Genomic DNA, 25,779 nt, shown 5'->3' with positions numbered 1-25,779 from the left:
ACCTAAGAGGGAATGCTTTCCAAAAGCTCAAGGATCTTGCTGATTTGATATAATTTTTGTGAAATATCATTTAAGAATACTCTATGCAATTCCTCTATTGTGAAAATGCATTATTTAATACACTTCTTCTGTATTTAATTTTGGTGGCAGAAGTACATTAAAATCTAATTACAGCAGACATTGGTGCCATGATTTAAAAAAAAAAGGTAATGAAACAGAAAATCAAGCATTTGAAGCACATTTCCTCAGTTAATTTGAAGAGCTTGTTTCTGCCTTCTAGGCAGCAAATTATTGTTAACCACTCTATAAAGTTACTCTTTACAAGCCAATCTAGTGTTCAAGACTGAGGACACTGACATAGTTCATAGTTCATCGTTTTTCAATGCTAATAATTCATCATTTAAATATATAGAACTTGAATGTAAGTAGCTTTTGCCCTCCTAAATTATGCTTTTTTTAAACCAATACAAATAAAAATATATTTAGCCAATTCTATCTGTAAGAGGAGCAGCAAGCTGAGTTTTTAATTTCATTGTACACATAAGACACAATGTGGAATAAAACCTCACTATCTTCTGGAAGACACTGGTCTCATTGTAGATGGAAAAAAGGCTATTCATGAACAATGAAAGATAAAAGCAAAATATTTGATGAAGCACTCTTCAGATATTAAAGAATTTATGTACGGCAGTTGTTCCTCCTATTGTAAGCAGTTTTTAGTGTGGAGAAACAAATCTCCCTCATGAAAAAGCATTCCTTCTTATTTAATGGTAAGTAACTGGGTTTTGTTAGTTTTAAATAAATGTTATTGATTACCAACTTTGATCTTTGATATTGGCAAAGAAATACCTTACTGCCATGGGGCAAACATACTGTGGAAGTAGTGAGCTCCCAAGAGCAGTAAATAAGTGTTCTCAGCAGTTTGTAAATTATTTTCTGCTGGGAGCCTTAGGAATGTTTCCCATGGGAGCGGGAGAGATAAATAAATAAATAAATAAATAAATAAATAAATAAATAAATGCTGAGCCACAGGGGCTACTTCCAGCAATTTTGTGGAGCCACCAAAGGGACCTCATCTCCCCAGGAGATGGTGCTGAAGGGTATGTATCTGACTTTCCAAAGGAACTTTTGGAATTCTCTGTGAAGAGGCAGAAGAACAGGCTCCTGCCTTCAAGACTCAAGATCTTCTGGAAATTAGAACTTTCATTTGCTCTTGTGCTGCAAGGTGCTTACTATTCTCAAAATGTACACTCCTAAGGTATCGCATGTTCCTGTGTAACCACTGGAGCTGGCTTGAAGTCCTCAAGGTTTAAGCTTAATTACCTTCTCTTGTGTTCTGTTATACAAAGTTATCCTCTTAAGGTGCCCCTGCTCCAATGTTTTTACTTGGGGACAGTTTTGTTTCTGACACTATTACATCTTCCTGGGCGAAGCATTGGTGCTAAGGAGAGAGAGGTGCTTAATACTGATGTATGGAAGTATTCCTACAGGGAAGTTTTGGAGGGGTTCTTGGCTGGGTTGGGAAGGGCAGAGAGTAGGATGTGGCACCAGGCTGCTTGCAGCTACAGTGTCTGAGGAGACTCTCAGACTTTGGGTAAGCTCAGTGATGGTCTTAGCCTGGGCTGGGTCTGCAGAGTGCCAAGCTCTATTCCAGCATGATTTTGTGTGATTTGGGTGGGAAGCGGCAGTACGACTTAGGTATTGATTGTGAGTAGGTGATTGTCTCCCTTGCCCAAGCTGTCTGCCTTCCCAGTTCCTCCATGCTGTAGTTGATGTTTGAAGAGGGGTGGAAAGGGATGATTTTCCATGGTTGGATACAGCTTGTGTATTTGCTGCTCTTGCCAGGTAGTCGGTATCTTCTAGCCAGCCCTTTGTGGAAAGAAGATGGTTTCTGGCCTGTCTTGCCCATTCTGTGCTTTCACATTCTTTGCTTGCAGTGGGTCTGGCCCTAATTCTGGGCCTATCTGTGTGTTCAGTGAGGCTGAAATGACTGCCTTACTTAGACTTCAAAACACAAAAAGTAAGTGTGGTTTAAAATGTGAATTTGTATTGGCCTTTCAGCATACCTTTGCTAATGCACAGAGCTGTGTTGCACGGAGCTGATCCAGCTCTGACTGGAGTCAGGAGCAATTTGCTGTTGTCTGCTCTGGGAGCCTGGTCAGGTCCATCATAGAACGCCTGCATGGGGATGCACAAAAGAGTATGCACAGGCTGGCCTCTGGATGCAGGCTTGCTGCCAGAATGAGACTGAGAAAATGTATTTGAAAGTATGGGACCTGTTTTAAAAAATATGAAAGAAAACAATTGGTGCTTCAAAAGGTGTCCATCAGCAGGCAGATAATTTTTGTTCCACTGGTGTATTAATTTTTTTCCCCTCAGTCCTTAAACTGAGATTTTTCTGGGCAGGGACTTTGTGCTTACATGTTTTTGTGTAGTGTCTGCAGCAGTAGAGCCCTGATATTACATAGGACATGAGAATAATAACTGGTCTGATTTGTATATTTTAAACCAAGTCAACTGAAAGAAATTACTCCTTTTCTTTTAGTCAGCAGTTGCATGTCGGAAGGGAAGTTAATTTTCTTATTGCAGAAATTTTCTGACCTGTGTTAATATCTCTTTCTTAAGCTTCCTAATTCCACCATATTACTTCATGCATGAACATAAGTTGTGTCCCTGACAGCAAAACTCTGAATGATATTTTCAATGATAGATGAGCAAGAACAACAATGTATGTTTAAGCAGTGGGTTTAAAATTTTTTCTATTTCTTCTGCTTTCTCCCTTCTCCTTTCTGATGAAAGCATTCCAGATATTTTTATTTTTATCCAGTGTTTCCAGAATGAAAAGATATTCCATTTATTTATTTATTTATTACTTATTTATGTTATGTTGTTACCAAATAGGACTCTGAAAATTTTTCTCCAACTTTGCTGCTGTCTCAGTTTGATAATTAGCTAAACACAGCTTTAAGACTGGTGGTGGCAAGGTAAGGAAAATAAAGTCAGTTTGATGTAAAGTGCTGATTTGCTGTAGACCTGTGCTGCAGTCCAGACTGTTTAAAAACACTGGTAGATTAATTATGCGTGAATGGTCAGTTCCATGACTGTCTCTTATACTGCTGCTGACATAGAGCAGCCGTAAAAAGCACAAAGCCAGCAAAAGCTCTGTATCGTATGCTCTCACTGATGCCTTAGGATTTTAGCTTTAATATTTTTCATGTATTTGTAATCCTGCAATTCTTTAGTGTATAACTCTAAACTCCATATAGAGTGCTATTTAGTGCTTTCCCATTTTGATCAGAAAAAACAATTCCTCTCCAGGCCTGGGGATCAAGGGTTCCTCACTGTCTCAGGCCCTGAGAAATGTGGACAAAATGTGGACGAAATGTAGACAATTACAGCTGCAAGTAATGAAGTCAATGCTGGGCAAATGGGGGTGGGAGCAAACTTGGGGTAAACGACTTCATTACTTGCAGCTGTAATTGGAAGATTAACCCCCAAAATGCAAACAGACCAAACTTACATAAGTACAAAAACCCATGACCCATTGTCCACTTTCGGGAGGCCTTGTCTGCCCTAGATGTACCTGAGGGCCCTTCAATAAATAGAATTATTTTTGTTCCCTTAATTTTTTCTGGTCTCTGTTTTTAGGTATCTCCAGCAGACACCATCACTAATTCAGCAAAATTGAGGTTGTGTTCCCAGAGTGTGACATGGGTCAGGTTAGTGTGGCTGGATGTTGCTTATGGTGACGTGGAAGTGGTGGTGGTGCCAGCTGTATCTTAAATTGAGTAAAGGACTGGTTGAGAGGAACAGGGGTTAAACAGAAGAAACTCCTTAGGATTGAGGAGGACAATTTTTTTGTGGTAAGATAATGCCATAGAAAACAAAGATCTGGAAAGCATCTGGACATGTTGCATGTGCACTAAATGAAAAACATATGTCTAATACATGATTTTTAAAGTGGGTAATGTTAGAGGCAGCTTAACAGTGCACAGTAGCGTTGACTTGCAGACATATGTATGTCATGACCTGTTATTTTATTTCTTCTTATTAGAGGAATTTTTTTCTTTCTTCTGTTTTGTTTTGTTTGTTTTTTTTTAATTCAGTTTGATTCTAATTCCTTCTGCTGGAGGCAAATCTTGCAGTTCTCAACAAAAGCCCTTGTTTTTCTGTTTGTGTCTCTGAAGAGAGCAAACCTTTGTTGAGGCTAGTGAAGAGGTAGAAAGTGTAACTCGTTTTGAGACATCAGCTTTGGGTAAAAGCCAGTGTATGCAATTTCAGAAACTCCCAATACATCGGATGCATTTCAGTCTGTCACTGAAAGGGGAGTATTGCAGTAAGCTTGACGGAAAACCCACAAGGTTTAAGGATGGTCTTCTATTAAACCCCAACAACATAAAACAATCCTTTCTCTCTCTTCCCCTAATCAAGGCCAAAGACTTGTTAAGCCGTTAAAGAAGCACAAAGTTTGTACCAGGCTCAAGAGGTGGGAGAGGCCAGACACGGATTGTTTGGGTGGTAGGAAGTTCACAGTGCTGTGTGTTAGGGGACTGTGTGAGTGGTGTTTTCAAGCAGGATGAGGAAAATCTATCTCTGGGGAGTAAACTTGGGCAGCTTTTATCCTGCTGTGAGGCAGGGGAGTCAGCTAGTTAACTTGTCAGTATCTCCTCCATCCTTCTTTGCTTGGTCTTAGAATATGAATCCCAATATTACCAGTTAGATTGTGGCTGGGCCAGTCTGACCCTCGCTGCCAGGCCAAAGGCGGCATCTGTGGTGCATCACCCCAGAGACACCTTTAGCTTGCTGGTGGTTGCAGCCGGGCTCTAAACAAGTCCAGGCTTGTTAGGAACTCCATTTACCTCAGGAAGAAGGCTTCAGGCGAAGGTGAAGAGAAAAAAGGAGAGGATTCTGATGGAGGGTTTAATCCAGTGGTTTATTCCATGGTTACAAAGGTCTGAATCTTGGGAAGAGCTCCAACAGAATTCCGACTGCATGGCCTGCTTCACCTTTTAAGCTCAGGGGGAGGGGAGGGGACAGGTGAGCCACCAACTAGGTGGGGGGGCGGGGTCTCAAGGGATGAGGGACACCTAGACAGGCCAATGACCTCTGGGCCTGAGGGCCATCCTTTGAACTTGCCCAACCGCACGACGCCTTGTTGGAATGTTAAGCCTGATTGACAGGACTCACTCAGCAAGGGGGCGAGGGGAGAAGGGAGACCAGTATTGGCACACCTGGGGAAGGGACCTGAAAATTTAAAACACACCGCAACAGCTTGGAGTGTACTTTTGTGGTTAGTTTGGATGTAATAGAGTACTTAATTTTTTTCCAGTTTATGTGGGCTACTTACTCAAAAAGGTGGCTCTATCTTCTACCAGTATTTAAAAATCTCACTGCATCTGAACCAAAATGAGGAGCTTCCTGCTTTTTCATATCAAAAGAGGGAAGCTTATTAGGAATTAGCTGAATTAGGATTTTCTCTTTCAGTGCTTTTCTATTCAAGATAGTGCTGGGGCCTTGCTAGAGGCATCTTTCAGCTTTTGATTTGGTGGTCACTGAACACTTTCTTTTCTCACTTTTTTGACAAGAACAGAGAGCTGCCTCAGCTGCTAGTCAGTGGACTTCCTGTGTGCTGCAATGCCTTAAGCACCTGTGGGGGTGATGCTTCTTACTTGTGCTGGAGGTATCTGTGCAAATGCATCCTCTGCATTTCTCAGAAACCTGCCACATACTGAAGAAATACCTGCAGGTGGTTGATGCATAAAGCTGATGTGGTTTGGAGAATCTGCCATTGTGCACTTTGGATATTTTTAGCTGTATAGTTTGAAAGCTAATGCTTCTAGAGAAATGTTCAGCTTTTATCTCTCCTTTTTTTTTTTTTTTCAGTTTGTAACTTCTTCCCTTCCCTGAATGCAGTGTTGCTGTTTGATTGTGTGCTGAATGAATCCCATTGCATTCAATTCAGTTGCAGTGCATGCTTTTTAAGCAAGTCCATAACTGCATTTTCTGCAATCTGTAGACAAGGTCTGTCTGGTGGACGCTATAAAAATATCACAGAGCATTGGAAAGGCATATTTATAACTTTTTTCTTGCTATTAATATTTTGAAGATGATTGATTTGGATTAATTTAGAGTTTTCCTACTGCTAAAATTTCCCTATTTTAGCATCTTTTGTGTAGAAGTGCTCACAGTTGCAGGTGAATTGCAGAAGGGTCGTTAAAACTATATGGCTGCTACTGTTCTTGTCCAGGCACAAGTAAAATATAAGCATTTTCTGAAGTGAACCTTCTCAACAGTGAAAAAATATATATGTGAAATTGCAGTGGCCAGTAGCAGCTGACATAGAGGAAAATATTCCTATTATTGCTGGCAATACTTGGAGATTTGCATTTGCTTCAGGGTGTTGGGACTTGTGTTTTGGGAACAATTAAGCCACTGTTTTACCCTAGCACATAAATATTTTTCTTACAGCATGTAATTACAAAGCTGGTATTTGTTTGTCCTGTTACATTTGGAGATGATATTCTTGAAACCCTGGATAAAACATTACTTCTCAAGCTATTACACTACATTCTTAGTTTGGTAAGGAAATTTTTAGCCTGCTTTAGAATGTGTTATTTTTCTGATAAAAATCTGCTGGGAAAGTAGATTTTTCCAGGCTATGTATACATGGATAGAGAGCAATTGTTGAAATTAAGCATGGTGGCTTGGATCTGGAAGTCCTGTAAAGATCTTTTTGTGCCGCACCTGTTTTGCTGGGGCAGGTTCCTGGTGAGGAAGATGGTGGTTTTCAAAGTGGAAGAAGCACAGTTCACATTAATGGCCAGTTATTTGTTGAGGCATGAAGTGTCTTGCAGCAGGCTGGGGATGAGGCATAGTGGAAGTGCCATGGTCAAACCCCTCCTGCCTGCCTGTGTTTCAGCTGTGAGGGATTCCTACCCACACTGCCTTCTCCCCAGAAAGCCTGCCTCAGTCCCCTTCAGGGAACAGGGTCTTTCCTCAGACCCTGTTCCCCCAAAGAACAGGGTCAGATAAGTGTCAGGAGGTGGAAGTTCTCCCAGGTCTGGCCTTTGCTGTTTCCTGCCCAGGACAGGGGTTCAGTGGACCTGCTGCTGCGCAGCTGATGTGGTCAGTTCTCAAGTGCCCTAGACAAACCAAGGGGAAATGTGTGTCTGGAAAACCTGATTGGTGATGCTGAAAGAGTGCATAGACCTATAAATCCTACTAAAAACACAAACCTTGCTAATCTGCTCCCTGGTGCCAGTACCAGGACAGTGCCTTCCCTGGTAATGAAAGGTAGGCTTTACTTCATGGATCCCAGAGAGACAAAAACTAACACTTCCTCAGCCACAGGTTTAATGTGTTCGGAGTTGAGTCTGTGTCTCACTCAAGGTTCCCCCAACTGCAAAGTCTTCTCCCCAGTTCCTGTGTCTGCTTTTCTGGTTTTTATTTGAAGGATTACAATGACAATCTTGGCTTTCTTTAAATTGATGTCAAAACTCCTCTTGGCTGCAGTAGGCTGAGGACTATAGGTTGAGTCAAAGGTGTTGCTGCAGCTGCCTGAAGTTCTCTTCTGTTACAGGTTTGAGTGGTGTTTGAGAGATCTCCAGTTTTCATGTGCTCCTGTGGTGATTCTCTAGAAATGAATACCTTTTTTTAGCCACGCCTGTGTAAATCTAAGTAAGATAATGGCTGGTCAGTGTCACTAAGTGCTCTTTGACTTAAAAATTTGTTTTCTCTACAAGTCCATCAGGATCAACACAGTGTGAGCTTGAGGCAAGGACCTTCCCCTGCACCTGCCTGACAAATGGGCTGTGGCCAGGGGGTGTGATTATTTGCTGAGATGGTGAAGTGGTACATCCTTCCTCTTGCTTTGATTAAGTGGGGACTGAACTATCTGAGGTTCACAGAAAGCCTGCTTAAGCATACCAACACATAGAAATCAAGCTCTTTCTGTTACATTTTCCCAAGTCTCTGAGGGTACAGGTAACCTTATTAAGGCAAGTAAAGAGTTGGGAGAGATGTTAGGCTGTTGTTAAAAGAAAGAACCTGTGAAAATGGTGTCAAAGACATCTAGCAACGGGATTGTCAAGAATCTGGCTCTTCTGGATCCATGCTCTCACAGCTGCTTTGTATTCAGTGTATTTGGCCACTTTTCCAAAGATGAGGTGCCAGTGTGACTTATCTCATTTGGGTTTTGGTATCTGGATAAGGATAAGCTTAAATTTTATGTTTAGAAATGTAGAAGAAACAGTTGAGATGTGTTTCCAGTTTCAGTGCCTGGAGCAAACTTAGACCAAACATAATTTTGTAGAAAGCCAGTGTTCTCATTTCAGGTGGTGTAATCTATTTCTGTTGATTTTGCTCTTTTGTACTGATATGTGAGTTAGGGTTTAATTACTTACTTTTCAATGCCAATAACTGTAATTTTAGTTTCTTTGTGCTTTAGTAGTAAGTCAGTACCAGGGGTTTTTTTCAGACTTGAGATGGTGCATTGGTCATGCCTTGCAGAACGGGTTGGGAAGCAGCGGAGAAGGCTTTCTCTCACTTGAGGTGACAGTGATGCTGAGCAAATGAGTTTCCTAAGTATGAATTTCTCATGGAACACCTGGGAAAGTGTTTCATTGTTGTTTATGTAGACCATTTAATTGCTGTAACAGTTAAGTGAATATGCTTTGACAGAAAACCTGGATTGAGCACTCTGGCTCCGCCAGGAAGCAGTGCTTTTACAAAAGAGGTGTCATCTCCCAAAACCTCCATGAAAGCCTTGTGAGGCAGACAGACATTTTTTTGGTGGAGGACTAAATTACTGCATCTCATTGCAAGATCTAGCCTGCTCCCCTCTTGATTGTGTGCCTTGTTCGGAAAGGAGGAGGAAGAAGGGAGCTGGAATTGCTCCCACTCCTGTGACTCTGAGTTAATTTCTCTGTGGTGAAAACATCTGTTCAGGTAGTTCCTGCTGCAGCCTGCTCCTGGGACTGGACTGACCTTGCATGAGGGACTCAGGATATAAATATGTCTGCAGGGAATGGGTATAAAACTTGAATTACTTTCTCAAAGTATTTTTCTACATAGGAGTTTTCAAGAATGGACTGCAAGTGATCTTTTTGGAAAAAAAAGCTATTAAATAGGTCCTGTAATATATTTGGCTTCACACAGAGACAATTTGAAAGTAAACTGATACATGTTTTAGTTGCAGCAGCGGCAGAAAGAAGAAATATTTTTGAACAGAGCAACATGAAACAGGAGTATCTGAAGGCAGGGTAGAAAGTGCTGGAGATGATGATAGGAACTTGTATGAAATAACTGTTTCTGATGTGATAACCATACAGCACCAAAAATAATATTCCACTATTACTTTCTGTGTTGTCTCTGAATCTTATACCGTAATAGAGGGTTTAACCTCTTTTTGGATAATTTGGGACTTTCCAGTTGAATCACTTAATTGTTTGGCCAGATACAAGGTAGCTGCCAATTTCCTTCTTTTTGTAAAATCTTTGCTTAAATGACCATGACTTGAATTTTCTTTAGTGTTGCAAGGAGTGAGCTCTATAGAACTTGTTTTTTATTATGTGTGCGCAAGCTTTCCACTGTCTTTTTACTCTAGACAAGGATTTGTGAAATTCTCTCTCATGCTTATACATTATGTAATGTAATTAGTTTAAGATATTTCTCTGTCCTTTGTGAACCTGCGTTATTATTTTTTAAAAAGGAGCAGTATGGCTAAAATTTGGCTTGAATTTTTTTCCCTGCCAACAGTGGCTAATTAATATTCTGTGGATTTCCACAGAATATCGCCCTTATTTTGTATAGTTCGGGCAAAGAAAACATGAAGACTGTGTGGCTGTGTACTTTCTCTGACTCAGGGGTCCAGAGGGAATAGAGATGATTTGGGAGTTGTGGCCTCAGGCACCCATGTGGAAGAAATTCTGCTGTGCTCCTGTTTACTAGGCAGCTGAACTCACTGGAGGATCTTCAGAGACTTACCCTACTCCTGTCTCCCCACATTATTACTCAACAGACCAAAATGGTTATTCACGAATACAATAATTTATTTTAAAAGAAGACTGTTTTAATAACAACAGTAAAAGCAGCAACTGCAATAATCATAACACATTCTGATTATAGTAGTGCAAAACCCAAAGACAAATAGTAGAAACACTTTGCAGCTATAATAACACTTCAGGCCGCTTTAAAAAGGAGTGTTATCAGTGTTTGGGGATAACAGGCGTGTTTGCTCTTGATACTGAACTCATAATGTTGTTTCCATTTGTCCTTACGGGAAGAGGACAAATCTGAGGAAGATTTTGGGCCTGAAACCAGTCTTTGCCTCTTGACCCCAGTTCATTAGATTTGTCTGCATTGAAGAGGAAAACACCTGCAGAGTGCATTGTTTTGAGTGATGAGAAAGATGTCCTTGGGGAAAGTAGGCTGAGGTGTGAAGCTGTTGAGGGTGGCAAGAGTCACACTGCAGTGAAGTGTTTGGCTTATAATGACCAGGGTAAGGACAGTCAGAGGTGTTTAATGGGGCTTTCAGCCACCGAAATTTCTGTTACTGTGTTATGCTTTGTTTTTTACAAGACTTGTCTGTCGAGCTGGTGGAGCCAGTGCTGTGGTAACTGTTTGAATAGAGCAGGGCAGGCATCTTTGGAAATACGGCTCAGATATTCTTTTGTAGCATGCTTTCTGCCAGATGTTGGGGCAATTCTGCCTTATTTAGAACAACTGTGGCAGTCAGGAACTGTGCAGTAGCACACTATCCTCCTTCTCAAGGAAATGCAGCTTGATCTAAATTTCCTCCCTCAGACTTGTCAGGCATTTGTTATTGTTTGCCACTTCTTAGATCCTTTTCCTGTTCTTTTTTGAAGCTATTGTATGACAGGTTTTTCTTGGCTTGTTGCTTTCTATTTACTATAAAGAAACCCACAGACAAATATCTGGAAACTAGTGTTCTCAATTCTACAAACCATTTGTAGAATTGCATTGGTGCTTCTTTTTGAAGACTGAAGTCTAAGGTAATTTAAATAGCTTCTGAATTTTTTAATTTTTTAAAACAAAACTTGCTTTTGTAAATAACAAAATATTTGGGTTCAGTTATTCTGATGCATTTTAAATAAAAAGCCAATTGTATTTGTGTGGGGTAAGATGAAATAAATTTCTTTAAAGATATTATTTAAAAAGCATTTATAAAAATTAGCTTTGCTGTTGCAGGCATAAAACCAGTGTTGTTTTCTAAGTGGAAGTAGGAAATGGAAGATTTGTCACTCTATCAGGGCCTGTGTATAGCAGAGTTATGAAGCTTACAATAAGCTTAGACCTGAATTATACATCAGTGGGTCTGTTGAAGATGAGAAATTTACTGGATGTTTCAGAATGCACTTTCAATTTCAGGGACAAGTGACTGTACATGCAAAATTTGACAAAGACATTTACCTCCCAGTGGATGTTGAGTTTTACTTTTTTTATGATGGATCCTTGAAGAGACACATAATGTTTGCTGAGCGAGTTAGTGACAACACTCTTCAGTCCATAGCTCCAGGTGAGCCTTAGTTCATGTTTGTATTTTTCCACTCTTTGCTCTACCCCAACCCCATTTCAAAGCTCAGCATGACTGGACAGTTTGATAAAACTGTTTTATGTCTCTGTAATGGAGAAAATGCAGGGATTTGAATGATGGGCTTTAGGATCCAGGTTGAGTTTGACTCTCCATAGGTGATCCTGCCTTTGGTAGCAATCCATGCCAACGCAGTATCGGATTAAGTTTTACTGGACTTGCACCATGGGGTGTGCCTTAAAGTGCAGTCTTCAGGGATGGCAGGATTTTTAATGTGACTTGATCCTGTGCCACAGCCATTTGCCTCTGGTAATCCTAACACCTGCAAAAGTCCTGTTATTTCTGAGCCTTCTGTCGGTGCAGCTGTCAGCCTGGCTTGCAGGACCCTCCTGCTTGTGATGCTCAGAGCTCTGCTGGAGCTGCACTTGGCACAGAAGGGTTTGGGAAACTGTTCCAGGGTGCCTCGCTGGAAACAAGGGACATCTGTGTTGCCTCCCAGCTGGCTCTCTGCCTTGGGCTTGTCTCCCTCATGGATGTAACATATACCCTGCTTGTCACCTTGATTGTGTGCTTTGTGACCTTTTCATTTGTGTGAGTAGGAGGCAATAAGATGTGGTGTACCTGTGCAATTGGATCTTCTTGTTTTCTCTTGTGTTCTAAAGGGGATTTAGAGTCTGGAAATAAGTGCAGAGTATAAAAAAAGGGAAGTTCATTGCTGTTACATAGTGACTCCTCTGAACCTGTAAATGCTAAATAGTTGTCATGGATTACAACTGGGAAAAATACAATGCTAGGCTTGTTCCAAGTGGGTTTCAATTTTGTTTTTAAGATCTGAGCACATTGTGTGACACTGTTAAATGGTTGCTTCTGGGGGAGGAGCAAAATCCAATGGCTACAGGCAGCCCTTAATCATGACAAAAGCCATGAACAGATTTCAATAAAATGTGAGGTTAAACTATATCCCTGCTGATATTAGTGTTATTTTATGGTAGCCAAATTGCACATAAGGGAACACAGAACGCTTTAAAAACAGCTAGTTGTGGCAAGTACATGCTTCCTCCTGCAGTTACTAGATTGCACATGTACTCACAGCTTTTCAGAATACATTGGAAAATTTAAACTGGGGCCCTCAGTACATCATGTTTAACTCTACAGTGAGAGGTACAGCTTGCACCTCATTTAGATATCCTCTTTTAGGTGTCCACCCTGCCTTAGATGTCAAAGGAGTAGGAGAGAAAGACAAAATGCTGATGAGGTTAAAGGGAAAAACTCCCTTGGACTTGGAGGGTCCCAGCTGTCATAGAATTGATACAGCATTTAATCAAGTTTGCCAAGACCCTGAAGAGTGCATTAGTTAAAAGCTTTTGGGTTCTGGCCTGGGTAAATGCAAAATTAGTTTGAATAAATAGATGTATTACTCAGAATTAATTTTGCAGGCCACAACCCCACTCTTTTCAAGAGCATCTAATTTTTCTTAATGCTTATCCAAGAATCTTTATTTCTTTCTACTGTGGTTGAAGAACCCTCACCTAAAAAGACTGGTTCTAGAATTAATCAAGTTGGTATAACTGGGAGGACTATCAGTTCAAGTCTAGTTGAATCCAAGTTCATCAGCATAAATTCTTGGTCGATGTCTAAGATGAATCAGTGTAATGAAAGGGAAGAACAAAATAATTCTGAATGAGCAGCCACAGCTCTTAGATGCGGATGAGATGAAAAATAACTGATGTATTTTCTGAACACAGATGATGTTAGTGATTAATTTACATTATAGTTACAGGCCACGGATACCAAGAAGCAGTTTCTGTGTCTGTGTCAAAGTACACAGTGGGTTTCTCACCTGTGGTCCTCAGCAGCTGTCCCATCCCTTACAGAGAGAATCTGTCATGCAAGTTGTCTCACTTTCTGGTTGATCACGCAGAATGTGTCACTGCCAGTAGTCACAGCATGTTGCTGGATAAGTTTGGGCTAAGGATGAAAGATCTGCAATCACTGGATAATGACTTGATGATGGCTGTTGCTTATGAAAAGTTGCCTTCAACTTGGAACATCCTTGGAAGCTGTCCAGAAGGTGGTAGAGTTTTATTTGAAGTTAGAAAGCTTTTATCAGTGGTTTGGTGCACAGTTCAGAGCAGAATATCTCACTGTTTGGTCCAAATTCTCTACTCTTGTGCTTTACTTTGTGGTTATTGTGAAAAATTGTTCAAGTGCGAGAGGGCTAATCAGAGATTTGGTTTGTGACCAGAGATTTGGTTTGTGCCTTAAAAAGGATGGTTGTTGTACCTCTGTCTCCCTAGAAGGTTTTTCTGCCTTTACTCACTGTGAACGCAGTTCTTAATTTATAATTAGAGCTGTTTAAAAGAAGCAAGAACTGTATCATGAAGCTTTGCAGCCATAATTCTAACCAAGTGAGATATTTTGTCTTGGGAGAAAAAGGTGGTAGAGGAGAATATGTTACTGTAGGCATTCCAGTGTGCAGAATGAACATAGTTTTTGCCATTGTCAAATGTTTATCCTTCATTTATGACTGTGGTCATTCTTTGGGGAAAATATCATTAAATGTGTTTGGTTTTTCTTTTTTTTTTTTTTTTTTTTAGTTGTAGAGGAAGTGGAATGAAAATACCTGTGAAACATTATGTTAGGGTATGTTACTGAAAAACTTCATAACAAAATCGGGTGGGATTTTCCTAGTTTCAGGTTTCATTGCAAACAAAGAACTGTAGATAGGGTTTGCTGAAGAGTTTATTTTTCTTTTGCAGAGTCAGCTGATTTATAGCTGAGGGTGGAAACTGTGTTATACTTGATAGCTTCACATGTTTTTCACTGAAAATTTGGTAGTTTTGGCTGTTTTCCTTTTAGTACTTTAAATTGCTGAAAATTAGAAGACAGGCATGTCAGCCAAACTGAAAGAGATGCATGCAAGCTTTTGGGAAATAAAAACATGTCAGTTAAGCTCATTTCTTTGGGTAAGGGCTTTTTTCACATCTTAAATCTTTCTAATTCTAAATGACAGATAACTTAAAATCTGAAGAATGTTTTTTGTCTGTCTGTTGCAAACAGTTGTAAAACCAAATACCAAGTCTCATTCAAATATTGGCTAGACAGGAGAGAAAAAAAAGGCTGTTAGTTTTTTCATTTTGTGTGGAGTAAATATTTGCTCAGCTTCTGGAAAAACTGTTGCATTTTAGCAGTGAGGACTTTGTATCAAAACCTGAAGAAATCCGCTGTAGTTTTGTTCACAGGCTTATCTAAGCATTTAATCAGCTGAAACCCAACCCAGAAGCATCAGCAGGATGCTGGGGTACTGAGAGATGCTTGGGCATAGCCAGCTGGGTACCTGCTTGCTTGAAACATGGGGAAAGGTTATCCTGGTTGTGTTGTGGGCCCAGAGAGTCAGAGATCATCTCAGCCAGCATCTCAGAGTAAGCTCTGCCAGGGCAACTGCTATCCACATAGCAAAATTGTTTAATTTTCAGTTGTGCTAATTGTTAATTTTCAGGTGTACTGCAATGTTTATATGGAAAAAGAATACGTTGCCCTTGCAAGACTTTTATTGATCTTGTATTTTTTGTTTCTATGTATTTTTCATACTTTGTTCACTTTTCAGATTAAAATACTATACATAAATGAAATTTCATTGCAGCCAAAAAAGTTGGGATATGTGCCCCTATTGCCATACAGAGTCTCTGTGAACATCTGAAGTGTTAGACAAGCATTTCTTCAGCATACTGTGGTGGGGTTGCCTCGTGGGCACAGTTGCACTTGAAGAAGTGACATCTCTTTTTGTACAACAGATGCTGCGCTTAAATGAAACCAGGGTCTTTTGCCTGGTTTCTGAATAAACTAATTCCAGGGACCTGGTAGCAATGCTCATTTACAGTGGGATCTGTCAGTGCACTCCTGCCTGGGCAGTGCTTGGGCCCACCTCCTTTCAGGGGGACTCCTGAAAGCTTTTGGACAGCTTTTCTTTCAGCCCAAGGGAGGCTACTCCTTCCCGTGTCTCTCTCTGAGGTCCAGGCTTGGGCTGGGCCTCATGTCTATTTTGCTCTCCTCTAGACAGTTTGTATAATATTTATTTAACTTCTGTATCCTCTCTTTTTCCTTTTGGAAAGTATAGTTTTGATCTTCTCTCCTGGCTCTGAGAAGCACCGACTGGAGTTGCTTCCTTGTGCTGTCCCCATCCCTGTATTTTTGTCCCCAAAGCCAAGAGAGCCCAGCAAGGCTGAGGGCTGTCTGTGGCTGAGGGAGGCCTGTGCACAGAGGGGAAGGACCGGGAGGGAGAAGGGGATGGACTGAGTCTGGAGAGCTTCATGCTCAGCACATGAGGAGAAGTCCTTAATTTTCAACAGTGAGCTAATCAAAGGTTATCCCTGTACTATTCTACATGCTCTGAAAGTTCAAAATGGGTAAGAAATAGGATCTAGAAATTTATGAGTATTTAGAAGTAGAATGAGAACTTTCCCTACGTGCTGTCCCTTCGACTCCTCGTACCAATGATTGGAGATACCTTGACACTTGACATTGTCAGGATGTCCTTTTTAATATGAATGTTATAAAATATATGGGTGCTATCATCCAGCATTACTTAGGGCATAATACTTTTGTGATTCAGTCAATTTTCAGAGCTGCAGGGCAATTTTTGTTGGAAAAAATTCTTTTGAGTGACATGTTGCTGGAGAAAACTATTGCACTATCTGCTGTTTTTTGACCTCATTGATTTTTATGAGGATTTAGAAATGTAAGGGTTGATGGAAAGATAGAGGAACTCTTTGGTCATAGGAGTTTTGGTGTTCAGGAAAAATGTTTGAATTCCTTTATAAGGTATAAGAAGGATTGGATAAAGAGAGCCAAAAGATTATCTAGAGAGCATTGCAAATAATTCAGGAATTTAGTGTAGTTGCACAGGTCAGGAGTTGTTTGCCACATTATAGGAAACTGTGTGTCTTCTAGAGCCTGCTGCTGACCCAGAAACCTGCATGGGGCAAGATATTGTCAAGCACGTTATGATTCTCATCTCCTGGTCAGTGGAAACAATGGCAGAGAGGAGGCATTTGGGGTCCCTTTGACCATGAGGAGGCTTTTCTGGGAAAAGTACTGAGCACTTGGAGATACACAGAATGACAGGAGAGTGACTACTCTAAGAGATACAGAAGATAAAGTTTCCCATTGAGGGCAGTAGAGAGAAGTGGGGCTCTGGAGCCACTCTGCTGCTGAAGATACAAAGCTGTGCTCTGACCCAGACCAAAGCCTTCAATCAGCACTGGGCTGGAGAGCCCTGCTCTTCTCCTGGCTGAAAAGGGGTCCCAGCTGGTACTCTGCACTTGGATGGTGCTCAGCAAACAAGTGTCTTACACCAGACACCTCGTGGCAGTGTTTGGCTGCAGTACTAGAGGACGAGGACTGTCCCTCCCAGCAACACACACCATCTCCTGTGGTGTTTTGCATCCTAGCTGGGGTCACCTGGTCTGTAGAGTCAGGTGGAACTCCATCTGAGGCCTAGGTGTGGCTCCATGGTGCATGGGGCTGGTGGATGGGAGCCTTTTGTGGCGCCCCTGCTGCTAAAACTGCTGGGGCAAGACTCCCTTTGCAATGGACTCCCTGTATCTTCTCTCCTTTTCTTCTGTAGGGTTGATGCCAGTCTCTCTGGGAGTTGGTTCACGTGGGTATGCTGTCAGATGGTCTGTCACATACCTGACTTCAAACATTGTAGCCTGATGTCCCTCAACAAAACCACTTGTGTGGGTTTTTGCAGAAGTGGGGTGCACTGGAGACAACTTTATAAATAATCTCGTTCCTAATGGAGCAATGAAAAAAAATAGCAGTAATGTATAAAAGTATGAAGCCAGGAAAAAGATTCAATTTGTTAGCCAGTTTTGATGTCACCCCCTGCTTTTCAGTCTTGGAGTTTTTAGTCTCCTTCCAGGAAATGAATGAGATTCAGAGCCCAGAAGGGGCTTAGTCATTTCTGTCAGAGAGAAATATTTGGTTTTAGTTTGTTTTTTTGGACATAGGAAGGGATTCAGGTGCAAGGAAGAACAAAAGAATTTTTTTTAATGTTGAAAACAGACTGTTTGACTCAGCTCTGTGTAACCCAAACAGAATGTTTTGGCTGGAAAACAGGGATGCAATGCAAAACAGTCTTGATAGTGCCTGTCATTTACAGTCCCATCTACCTTGTATTAGCTGACCCTGTCTGAATCAGCCAGCAGCATGTCCTTCAAATCATAGGAGTGGTTTTGTTTGTACATTGATGGAAAATGGCATTTTATACCATTGAAATTAAATAGCATTTTATACCATTGAAATATGAATATGTTGAAGAAATCTTGTGCTTTCCTTCTTTTCCTTATTTTGTTCTTGCTTGCCACAGAATGCAGTTAAATTATGTTCGGTTTTTTCCACAATATTGGTCTATGTGTATGTTTATTTCTGGATAGTTTTCTTTCTGTTGTGTTTTCTTTGTGGTTCCCCCCTCCCTGCCTTTATGCCACACTTGAATTTTTCCCCAGGGGTATGGGAAAATAAAGTGAGAAGTGTAGGAAAATGCCATTTGTTCTGCCACAGTGAGGAAGTATAAGAGAAGGTGGTAAAAGTAGAGAACTGAAACTAGAAATTGTTCCTAAGGGAAAGAATTGCTAACCTCCTGTTATTTCAGAACTTTACCATCTTTTAATGAAAATATTTTCTTTATAGGCAGGTCTGTTTAAAAAGCTTATTATCAGTCATCATGTCTTTTTGAATTTTTTTTTGGTGGTTTTTTTTTGTTTTGTTTTGGCATTGCTGATTCTGGAATAGGACGACAGCAGATTTTGGATGTAAGTGTCCCTGGAGGTGACCAAGCCCAGTGTTCCTGGACGTGATCTGGTCCTACCCTCCACTTGGAGCAGGGCTAGCTTTGGAGTTGTATCAGGTTGCCGAGGATCAGGTTTTGAACGCCTCCAAGGACAGACAGTCCGTAACCTCTCTGGGCCGCCTGTCCCAGTGCTTCACCCTCCTTGTGGTGAAAAATCCTTGTACTGAAGAGCATACTTACCTTTCCATTTATCCTTCAGAGTAGACAGCTCAAATTTCAGATTTTCCTTTTGTGTGAAGGTATTAGTAATTGCTTTATGTCATCGGTTTCTGTTCACTTCTGGGCAAGCCATGTGGGACTAGTAAGAAGAGAGTAGCCTAGCAAACACATCATCTAGAGAGATAAAGGACGAGGAGGAATGTGAGTGTGGTTTCTGACTAAGTATATCAGGGCTGAGAGCAGACACTGAACCTGCTGTGTGGTTCGGCTACCATGTGCATTCAAGCTGGCCATGAACAAATTTAGCATAAGGTTAGATGGAGGTTGTTAGGTTAGGCAGATAAAGATCAGTTTCTAGACTATTTGTGGTGAGATAGTAGAACTTATTGTTTTAGATGGCGGTTTCAGAAGACAAAGATTAATTACTGTTATTTTTAAAACTTGTTCTTTTGCAGCAGACTTATTCATACTGCATTGTTTGTAAGATTTGGCTGCCAGAAGAGTAACTTTATTTGCTGCAGTGTTGGAGCAGAGAGAAGGCTATTCCTCATCAGGGCTATCTAAGGGCTCCCTTTTTTGCTGAGTGGGAAAGTGCTAATCTTATCATCCTCAGAGCAGTATACATTAAAACCCAGTGGCCACAGGCCAATGTTCAGAGTAAAGTTTACCTTTTTGTTTCAATGCATTTAGTCTGAGGATTAGGGTTACATCTACAGATATTTGGCATGCTTAATATTGAATGATGTATTTGCATGTGTTTTAATTAGCTTAGTGTGTCTGCTGTCTTGTTACTAACAGTGTAGTGAAGTGTAGTATGGTCTACTAGAAGCATCTGAAGAACACAGCTTGACGTCTAAAGTGTTAGCACTTTACACATCAAGACTTTAGCAGAGTTTCAGTATGCCAGATCAAGAGCAATTCTGAAATTTTTTTTTTTTCCTGTGAATGCATAATATTTGTTCAGGGTCTGCATTTTGGACCACATAATTTTCTGTGTATTTAAACATGAACTCCGTGGTGTACATATAAACCCTCCAGACAAGGTTTTCTGCTGGGCTCCAGACGGGTAGCACAGCCTTGAGTCTGCTGAAGTCCTTCCAGGGGAGACTCTGAAGTACAGGTATAGCATTGGGGCCAGTGCTGAATATGCAAAGCACACATGATGTTATCAATCTGCATTCAGATATACAGCTAGGGAAAGAGAAGATACTGGCACACATTTTCATACTGTGACTGAATTGTTAGGTCATTCTCTGAGTGTGTGAGAGATCCGGGCTTTGAGCATTGTTTTTCGCTTCTGACAACAGTATAATGAGAAAGGCATCCACGTCTAAACAGCAGAGACTTCTAGCTGATTGTTGCATTGTAGTCAGTCTGCTGTTTTCTTGCTTTTGTGCCCTGCATCCCCTGGATTTCCCTCTGCACCATGCCCTATTTTCAATTACTCTGCAATGGAGGGAACATGGTATGCTTCCATCAGATGAAAACAGACTATTTTTTTTGAGGAAATTTGAAGCTGTGTATGTTCAAATCGCATCTGCCTGGGGGGGGAATTGTACTGTGGTCTCTCATTTTTCAAGTAGCACATCATCCACAGGTTTTGAGAAGCCTTAACTGTGCTTATTTAAATGTCCTCCATAGAAGAAGGTCTCAGGTCCAAGCAGACCATGGTGTTTGATGAGGAGTGTTTGATTGGGCTTTGAAACAGTGAGTTGCAGTCAGATCTTCTGGGCTGCATTGGTCAAGGCCAGGTTAGAGGGTGCTTTGAGAAACTTCCTCTAGTGGAAGCTGTCCCTGTCCATGGCAGGGTCTTTGAAGTAAGTGGCCTTTGAAGTTTATTTCCGATCCAGGCATTTCTGTGGTTCCATGTTGCTTGTGGTTCCGTTTAGCAAAGCAGTCTGCAAGGGCTTCAGTTGGATTCAGTGGTGTAAAGATTGCACATGCTCAAAAACTTTGAAACATCTGTGCTGTCTTGTTTCATAGATGTGTAAACGCTATATATCATATAAGTGTTGGTAACTAAAATGTAGCAATGATCATCCTTTCCAAAGACTGAAATAAGAAATGTTTTGTAGACCTTGGAGGAAAAAAACTCGCCATGATTCATTACTTTCCTCTGTGGCTCTGGATCCTACAGCAGATCCTGTGCCCAGATGGACATATATTTTCCTATAATCTGAAATGGGGAGACCAAGAAAAAATTTTAAGACTGAAACCTGTGGAGGAAATTGTTGCATAGGCAGGCTAGCAGGTCACATATTGGCTAGCCACAGTAAGATGAACTTTAAAAAATAGTGGTGTGACATTTTATATGTGTGTTCTACAAATACTTAGGTACATATTATGTAAATGTTTAGTGATATTCTGATGTAAAGAATTCTCCCTGTGTCTTGTTAATTTGTCTACTTCTGTTAGAACTGCAATAAAATTAGTTTTCAGACACTACATTCAGGTGTGCTGGCTGTTAAAGTGCTCAAGTCTGTGCCCTGAAGCTCCCTTTTACTCTTATGCCTGGAATTTCTTTCATCTATTGAAGGAAGTATGGTGTCTTTTTCCGGGATTTGACTGTCTGGAAGTTTTGATTCCATCTGAAATGGAAGGGTAAAAAGTCTGGATGGGTTGCCACCAAATACTCAATACCAAATACTCAGATAAAAAACTGTGTTACCAGAGGAGATCCAACAGTGATTTTCCCTCTGTAGTCTTAAGTTCCTTGCAATTCTGGCTCTATGGGATGTGGAGATAAAGGATTTTTTGGAATATAATAACACTCGTAAGTCCAGCATTTTTGAAAGAGGCTAATGACTTTTTCCCCATTGCCTCCAGAGAAGACATTTGGCTTTGTAGAACACAACTCTTCTGTTAGAATGTCCAGAGAGGATGTATTTGGCTGAGACATGACAGCAGCCTTCAGTTATGCAAAAGGAAGCTGTGAAGGGAAAGAAATGCAAATTTCAGTGACATTTATTAAATCACTGGAAACCTAACACATTTTAGCTGATTGTTCTGAAATCTGTACAGCAATGGTCCCTAAATACTTGACTCTCAGGGAGGAACACTTATGTTTAACTTCATACCAAAATATCAGTGTAAGAAACTGGTTGGGTGGCACTTGAGAATATTTTATTTATTGCCTTTAAACTGCAGAGACCTTTTGTTTGAGAATATATGTATTGAGGCAAATAAATCCTTCCTTGGAAGACAGGCCAGGGAATGGTGTGAATGATGATTCAGCATCTAGTGACTAAGTCATGGTTGTGTACTCCTTTATTTTAAACTTCATCCCATTGAACTTGATGATTATGTGCTAAAAAAGTGGAGAGGAGAGGAAGGCTTGACACATGCAGTTAGCTTTTGAGAAGAGAGAAGCAGGAATTATCCAGCATATTCTATGTATGTGTGTGTTATTTTATAGATTTCTTACTGTCCTGATAAGCAGCCTGCCTTGAGAAATTATATCCCTTTTTAAAATATTTTAAATTTTTTTTAGTTTAGATACTTGGCTGTGCTGCTGGATGTTTTGTGTTGCTGAGGCAAGGCAGATTGCAGGAAAATTGCTTTTTAACTATCTTCTCCATTGGGACATTTACTGGTGCTGACTGCTATATTACATACAGAGAATGAGAGAAATAATAATTAATTAACAGCTGGAATTATCTAATTTCAGCTGATTTCTTTGATGGAAGAAATTATATAGCATTTAGCTATTCTTTAGCTCTGCATATGCAATTAAGTAGGTAACTGGTGTTTTCAGTGGAAGGCCTAAAATCTTCTGCCAAAAGGATTTTGTAGGTCTGAACTTGAGCTGTATTATTTCTGCAGATGATAATAAGTGTCTTTTGATGCTTCCCAGCAAGTAAAATGCTGGGGTTTGTTACTGATGATTTTGATCTGCTTGCTGTGTTTCTTTTTAAGAGCCTGAACAAAGAGAAACTCTTCTCCACCTTGTGATGAAGTTGGGCTTGGTTAAGCTTTCCCTGTTCTTGCCAGCCCAGCCTGGAGGGTCATCAGCCTTAGCATTACCTAATGAGGATGGAGCAGCACCCTTAGATTTGGCTTTGCAGATTGGACACTCCAAACTTGTTGAGATCTTTACAAAGTGTGTATAATGCTTTCTTTGCTCTTTTCTATGAAATGGTCTTGTCATTTAAGGGATGTGGGGAGTACTGTTATTTATCTGGAGAGAGTTGCCTATTTTGTGCTGGTTTCTGCTGCTTTTTGCCAGTATTATAATTTTAAATGGTAAATTTGCATTTACAGTTGTAGGAAGTTTATTATTTGTGTCCTTCATTACATTTGAAGTCAATTAATAGTTAAATGATGGAGGACCAGCTGCACCATCAGGTACCTCTCTCAGCACTGTATCAGCTGAATCCTGACACACTAAAAACATGTAAAGACCTTCCTTAAAATATATATAAAGAAATATTTGTGTACAAACAGAACCATAGGAAAGTTCAAGTTTGGACAACAAATAAGGGAGAATTAGCAATGAAGACAGTGCTGCAGTTATGACTCTGTTTTGCCAGAGAGCTGCCACACTGACAAATAACTCAAAAGACAAGTGCTTTCTGGCACCTTTCAGCTGTCTGGAGCTCTGTCTGTACAGTCCTGAGGAGCTGCATGGGGTGTATGTGTCTTGGGATACCAAATGGTAAGCATCAGACACCCCTTCTTACTCTTGGCTTTTCTTTGCAAATAGAAACACACGAGAATTAGGGTGCATTTTTATTTTGGTATGTGGTTCTTTCAGTTTTGGCTCCATGCAGCCTGTAGTTTATGTGAGACTTATCTGTACTTCAGCTTAAAAAAAAATACAGCATGGGTTCAGTACATTATGTTATGACTGTCTCATTTACTTGTTATGTCCAAACAATGCTGTATTCCCTTGAGATACTTTCTGTTTTTCACTCTTGTGGGATAATAAATCTGCTAGCTGCCAGTTGTGTCCTACTGCTATATATGGCAACATTGACAGGAAAAGGTACATATTTGCTCATTTACAGCAATAAGGAGAAATAGGTATTGTCACAGCTTGTTCGTTCCGGCTTCTTTAAGTAGTAACTGTCTAGAGCTAACATTGTTTTTTCCCAGTTGATAGCTAGAAGTAGCTCTGTGTTCTTAAGGCTGAAAAGAGTCATTGGTAGGTTTTTGTTTGCCCAGCTGTGTTTTCAGTGGCTGTTTCAGATTTTCTGACTCTGGTTTTTGCAGAGGGTGTGTTGGGGTCCTGACGGGCTGTGCTGGAGGCGAGCCGGATGCTCCCTGAGGCAGCGCTCTCATTCTGCCTGTGCAGAGGGCATCTGCTGTGGCTAAAAGGGTTTGTCATTTCAGCTTCCAGGGCAGTCAGTCGCTTGACATTTCAAGAGTGGAGATCAGCGAGGGTGCCTGCATACAGTTTGTTCATTCATCTGGAGCTCTGGCGCTGACGTTCAGTCGCACTGCACAGCACTTGCTGCAGTCAGACATTAAGCTCTTCAGAAAATACTTCTGGGACAGACCTCTTCTTTACCAGGTACCACGGATTTTCTTCATGGTTTCCAGCTGTAGACTTTTCAGGCTGGATTTGTTTGCATTGCCTTTAAATTTAAGCTGCCGTGTCACTGATCGCCAGTATAACTTTATGATTACTGGTTTGGGATTCTACTTTGTGTAGGTGCAGCACTTTCTATGTCTGAAGCTGGAGCATAAGAGGCATTGAGGACTTTGTAAAAGCCTCTTTTGCCTCCCAAGTTGTTTTTCAATCATGGTGGACTCTAAAGGGAGTATCTTTCCCTGAAATCTCTGTGTCTTCAATTGCATTCTCATTGTATTCATGTTTGTACTTGAAATATTTAATTTAGTTCCATTCTTCCGGTAGTGTAATGCCTGGGAACCTTTATCAAGAGCCAACCCTGGTCTGTTATTTTCAGCAGAAATACAGAGTACAGACTTTTTCTATGGAGTTTAGTTTAGTTTTTCTTATTTTAATGTAAAATGTCTGAAGCACTGTTGACTTATGCTTCAGGGCATCTCTTGATTCAGTAAAATAAAGAGAATGCTTGAATGTATAAGTTCTTTAATAGCAATGCAAATGCTTACCTGTTTTTTTAGATTGACACTGCACAACATATAAAACTAGTTAACACACTAAAAGTTGGCTTTTTTTCTGGTCTTGAAATTCAGCTTTTCTTTTCCATTCTTAGCTTTGGGTTTCCTCATTTGGGCACTGATTTTCCTTGTGTTACCTTTATTTCATGCTGCAATTTTTTAAACTTAGAAAATTATTTAGATGTTATGTTTAATACAGAAATTTAAGGTGCGGCATACTGTAATAGTCCTTATGTATATTCTTACATAACTACATTATTGAGATTTTGATTTGTTTCCATACAAAAAAGTTACTCTCTGTAGTTTGCAGAATCCCTGCAATTTGTGTGTGGCTTTTCCATTAGCAATAATGAACTCAAAAGGAAAACCAAAACTATAATCAAGAACGCATTGTTATTTATACAATTGCCTTTTTCTTGCACTCACAAAGTCCTTGTTTTGCATTCAGTCTTTGAAATGGAAAAAGAAAGTGTGGCATGTTAGGTAGTCTCAAAGACTCTGAAAAGCTAGAAAATTCTGCATTTGATATTTTCAGGAAAGAGCCTACTGCCCTGGATTTGTTGGTTTCCCTTTTGCCATTCCTCTAGTTGCAGCAGTCTAGGTTCTGTTGTGGGGGCCTTATTCCCCCTCCTGCTTAGCATCAGTGTTGCATCACTTTGAATCAAGCAGGAATAGACCAGAATAATTGGGAAGATCACATGGTTCATTTAGTTAATTTCTTATAGAAAAGCTGTTGTTTTTAGACTATGTATTATGTCCAAAAGCAAAGATAAAATTAATTTTCCTTCTGTTGCAAACAAGAATTTTGAGCTCTTTGGTTGTATCCAAAGCATTGGGAGGATATTATAAATCTTGGGTAGGTATTAGAGATTTCACAGTACATAGTCTTTTAAAAATAGAAATAGAATTTACTGCTGTCCAAGAGTATTCATTTAATCTATAGAAGACTAAGGCTGTACATCTGGTGTCTTGAGACTGTACCAATGACCAACATTGCTACTTTATGCTTGAGTCAGAAAATCATGAACTGAAGAAAGGGAGCTGTGTCTCAGTTATGGTGGCATGTAGTGTTGGATTTGTGTGAGATGATTGCCTCAGACAGCAGCACATCTATTCATGCAAGAAAAGC

The 25,779-nt window shown here is 40.4% G+C and overlaps 1 protein-coding gene across 13 annotated transcripts in view; it reads left to right on the top strand.

Annotated features, from left to right (window-relative positions):
* ARHGEF28 (Rho guanine nucleotide exchange factor 28) overlaps window positions 1-25,779 on the top strand; it is a 117,820-nt gene that overhangs the window by 10,187 nt on the left and 81,854 nt on the right. For 5 of the 13 annotated variants that reach the window (XM_064735927.1, XM_064735926.1, XM_064735925.1 and 2 more), the window contains exons 2-3: window positions 22,479-22,662; window positions 23,895-24,075. The exons of 4 other annotated variants lie outside the window; for them this stretch is intronic. In XM_064735927.1, coding sequence (XP_064591997.1) covers window positions 22,514-22,662; window positions 23,895-24,075 — 330 coding nt within the window. In that variant the 5' untranslated portion in view covers window positions 22,479-22,513. Of the gene's footprint in view, window positions 1-11,388; window positions 11,537-13,331; window positions 13,623-22,478; window positions 22,663-23,637; window positions 23,707-23,894; window positions 24,076-25,779 lie in introns of those variants that run through there. 4 more of the 13 variants (XM_064735932.1, XM_064735937.1, XM_064735938.1 and 1 more) reach the window with 3 other exon arrangements.

This window comes from Zonotrichia leucophrys, chromosome Z (genome assembly GCF_028769735.1).
Source record: "Zonotrichia leucophrys gambelii isolate GWCS_2022_RI chromosome Z, RI_Zleu_2.0, whole genome shotgun sequence".
NCBI lineage: Eukaryota > Metazoa > Chordata > Aves > Passeriformes > Passerellidae > Zonotrichia > Zonotrichia leucophrys.
This window is presented reverse-complemented; position numbering and strand designations above follow the sequence as displayed.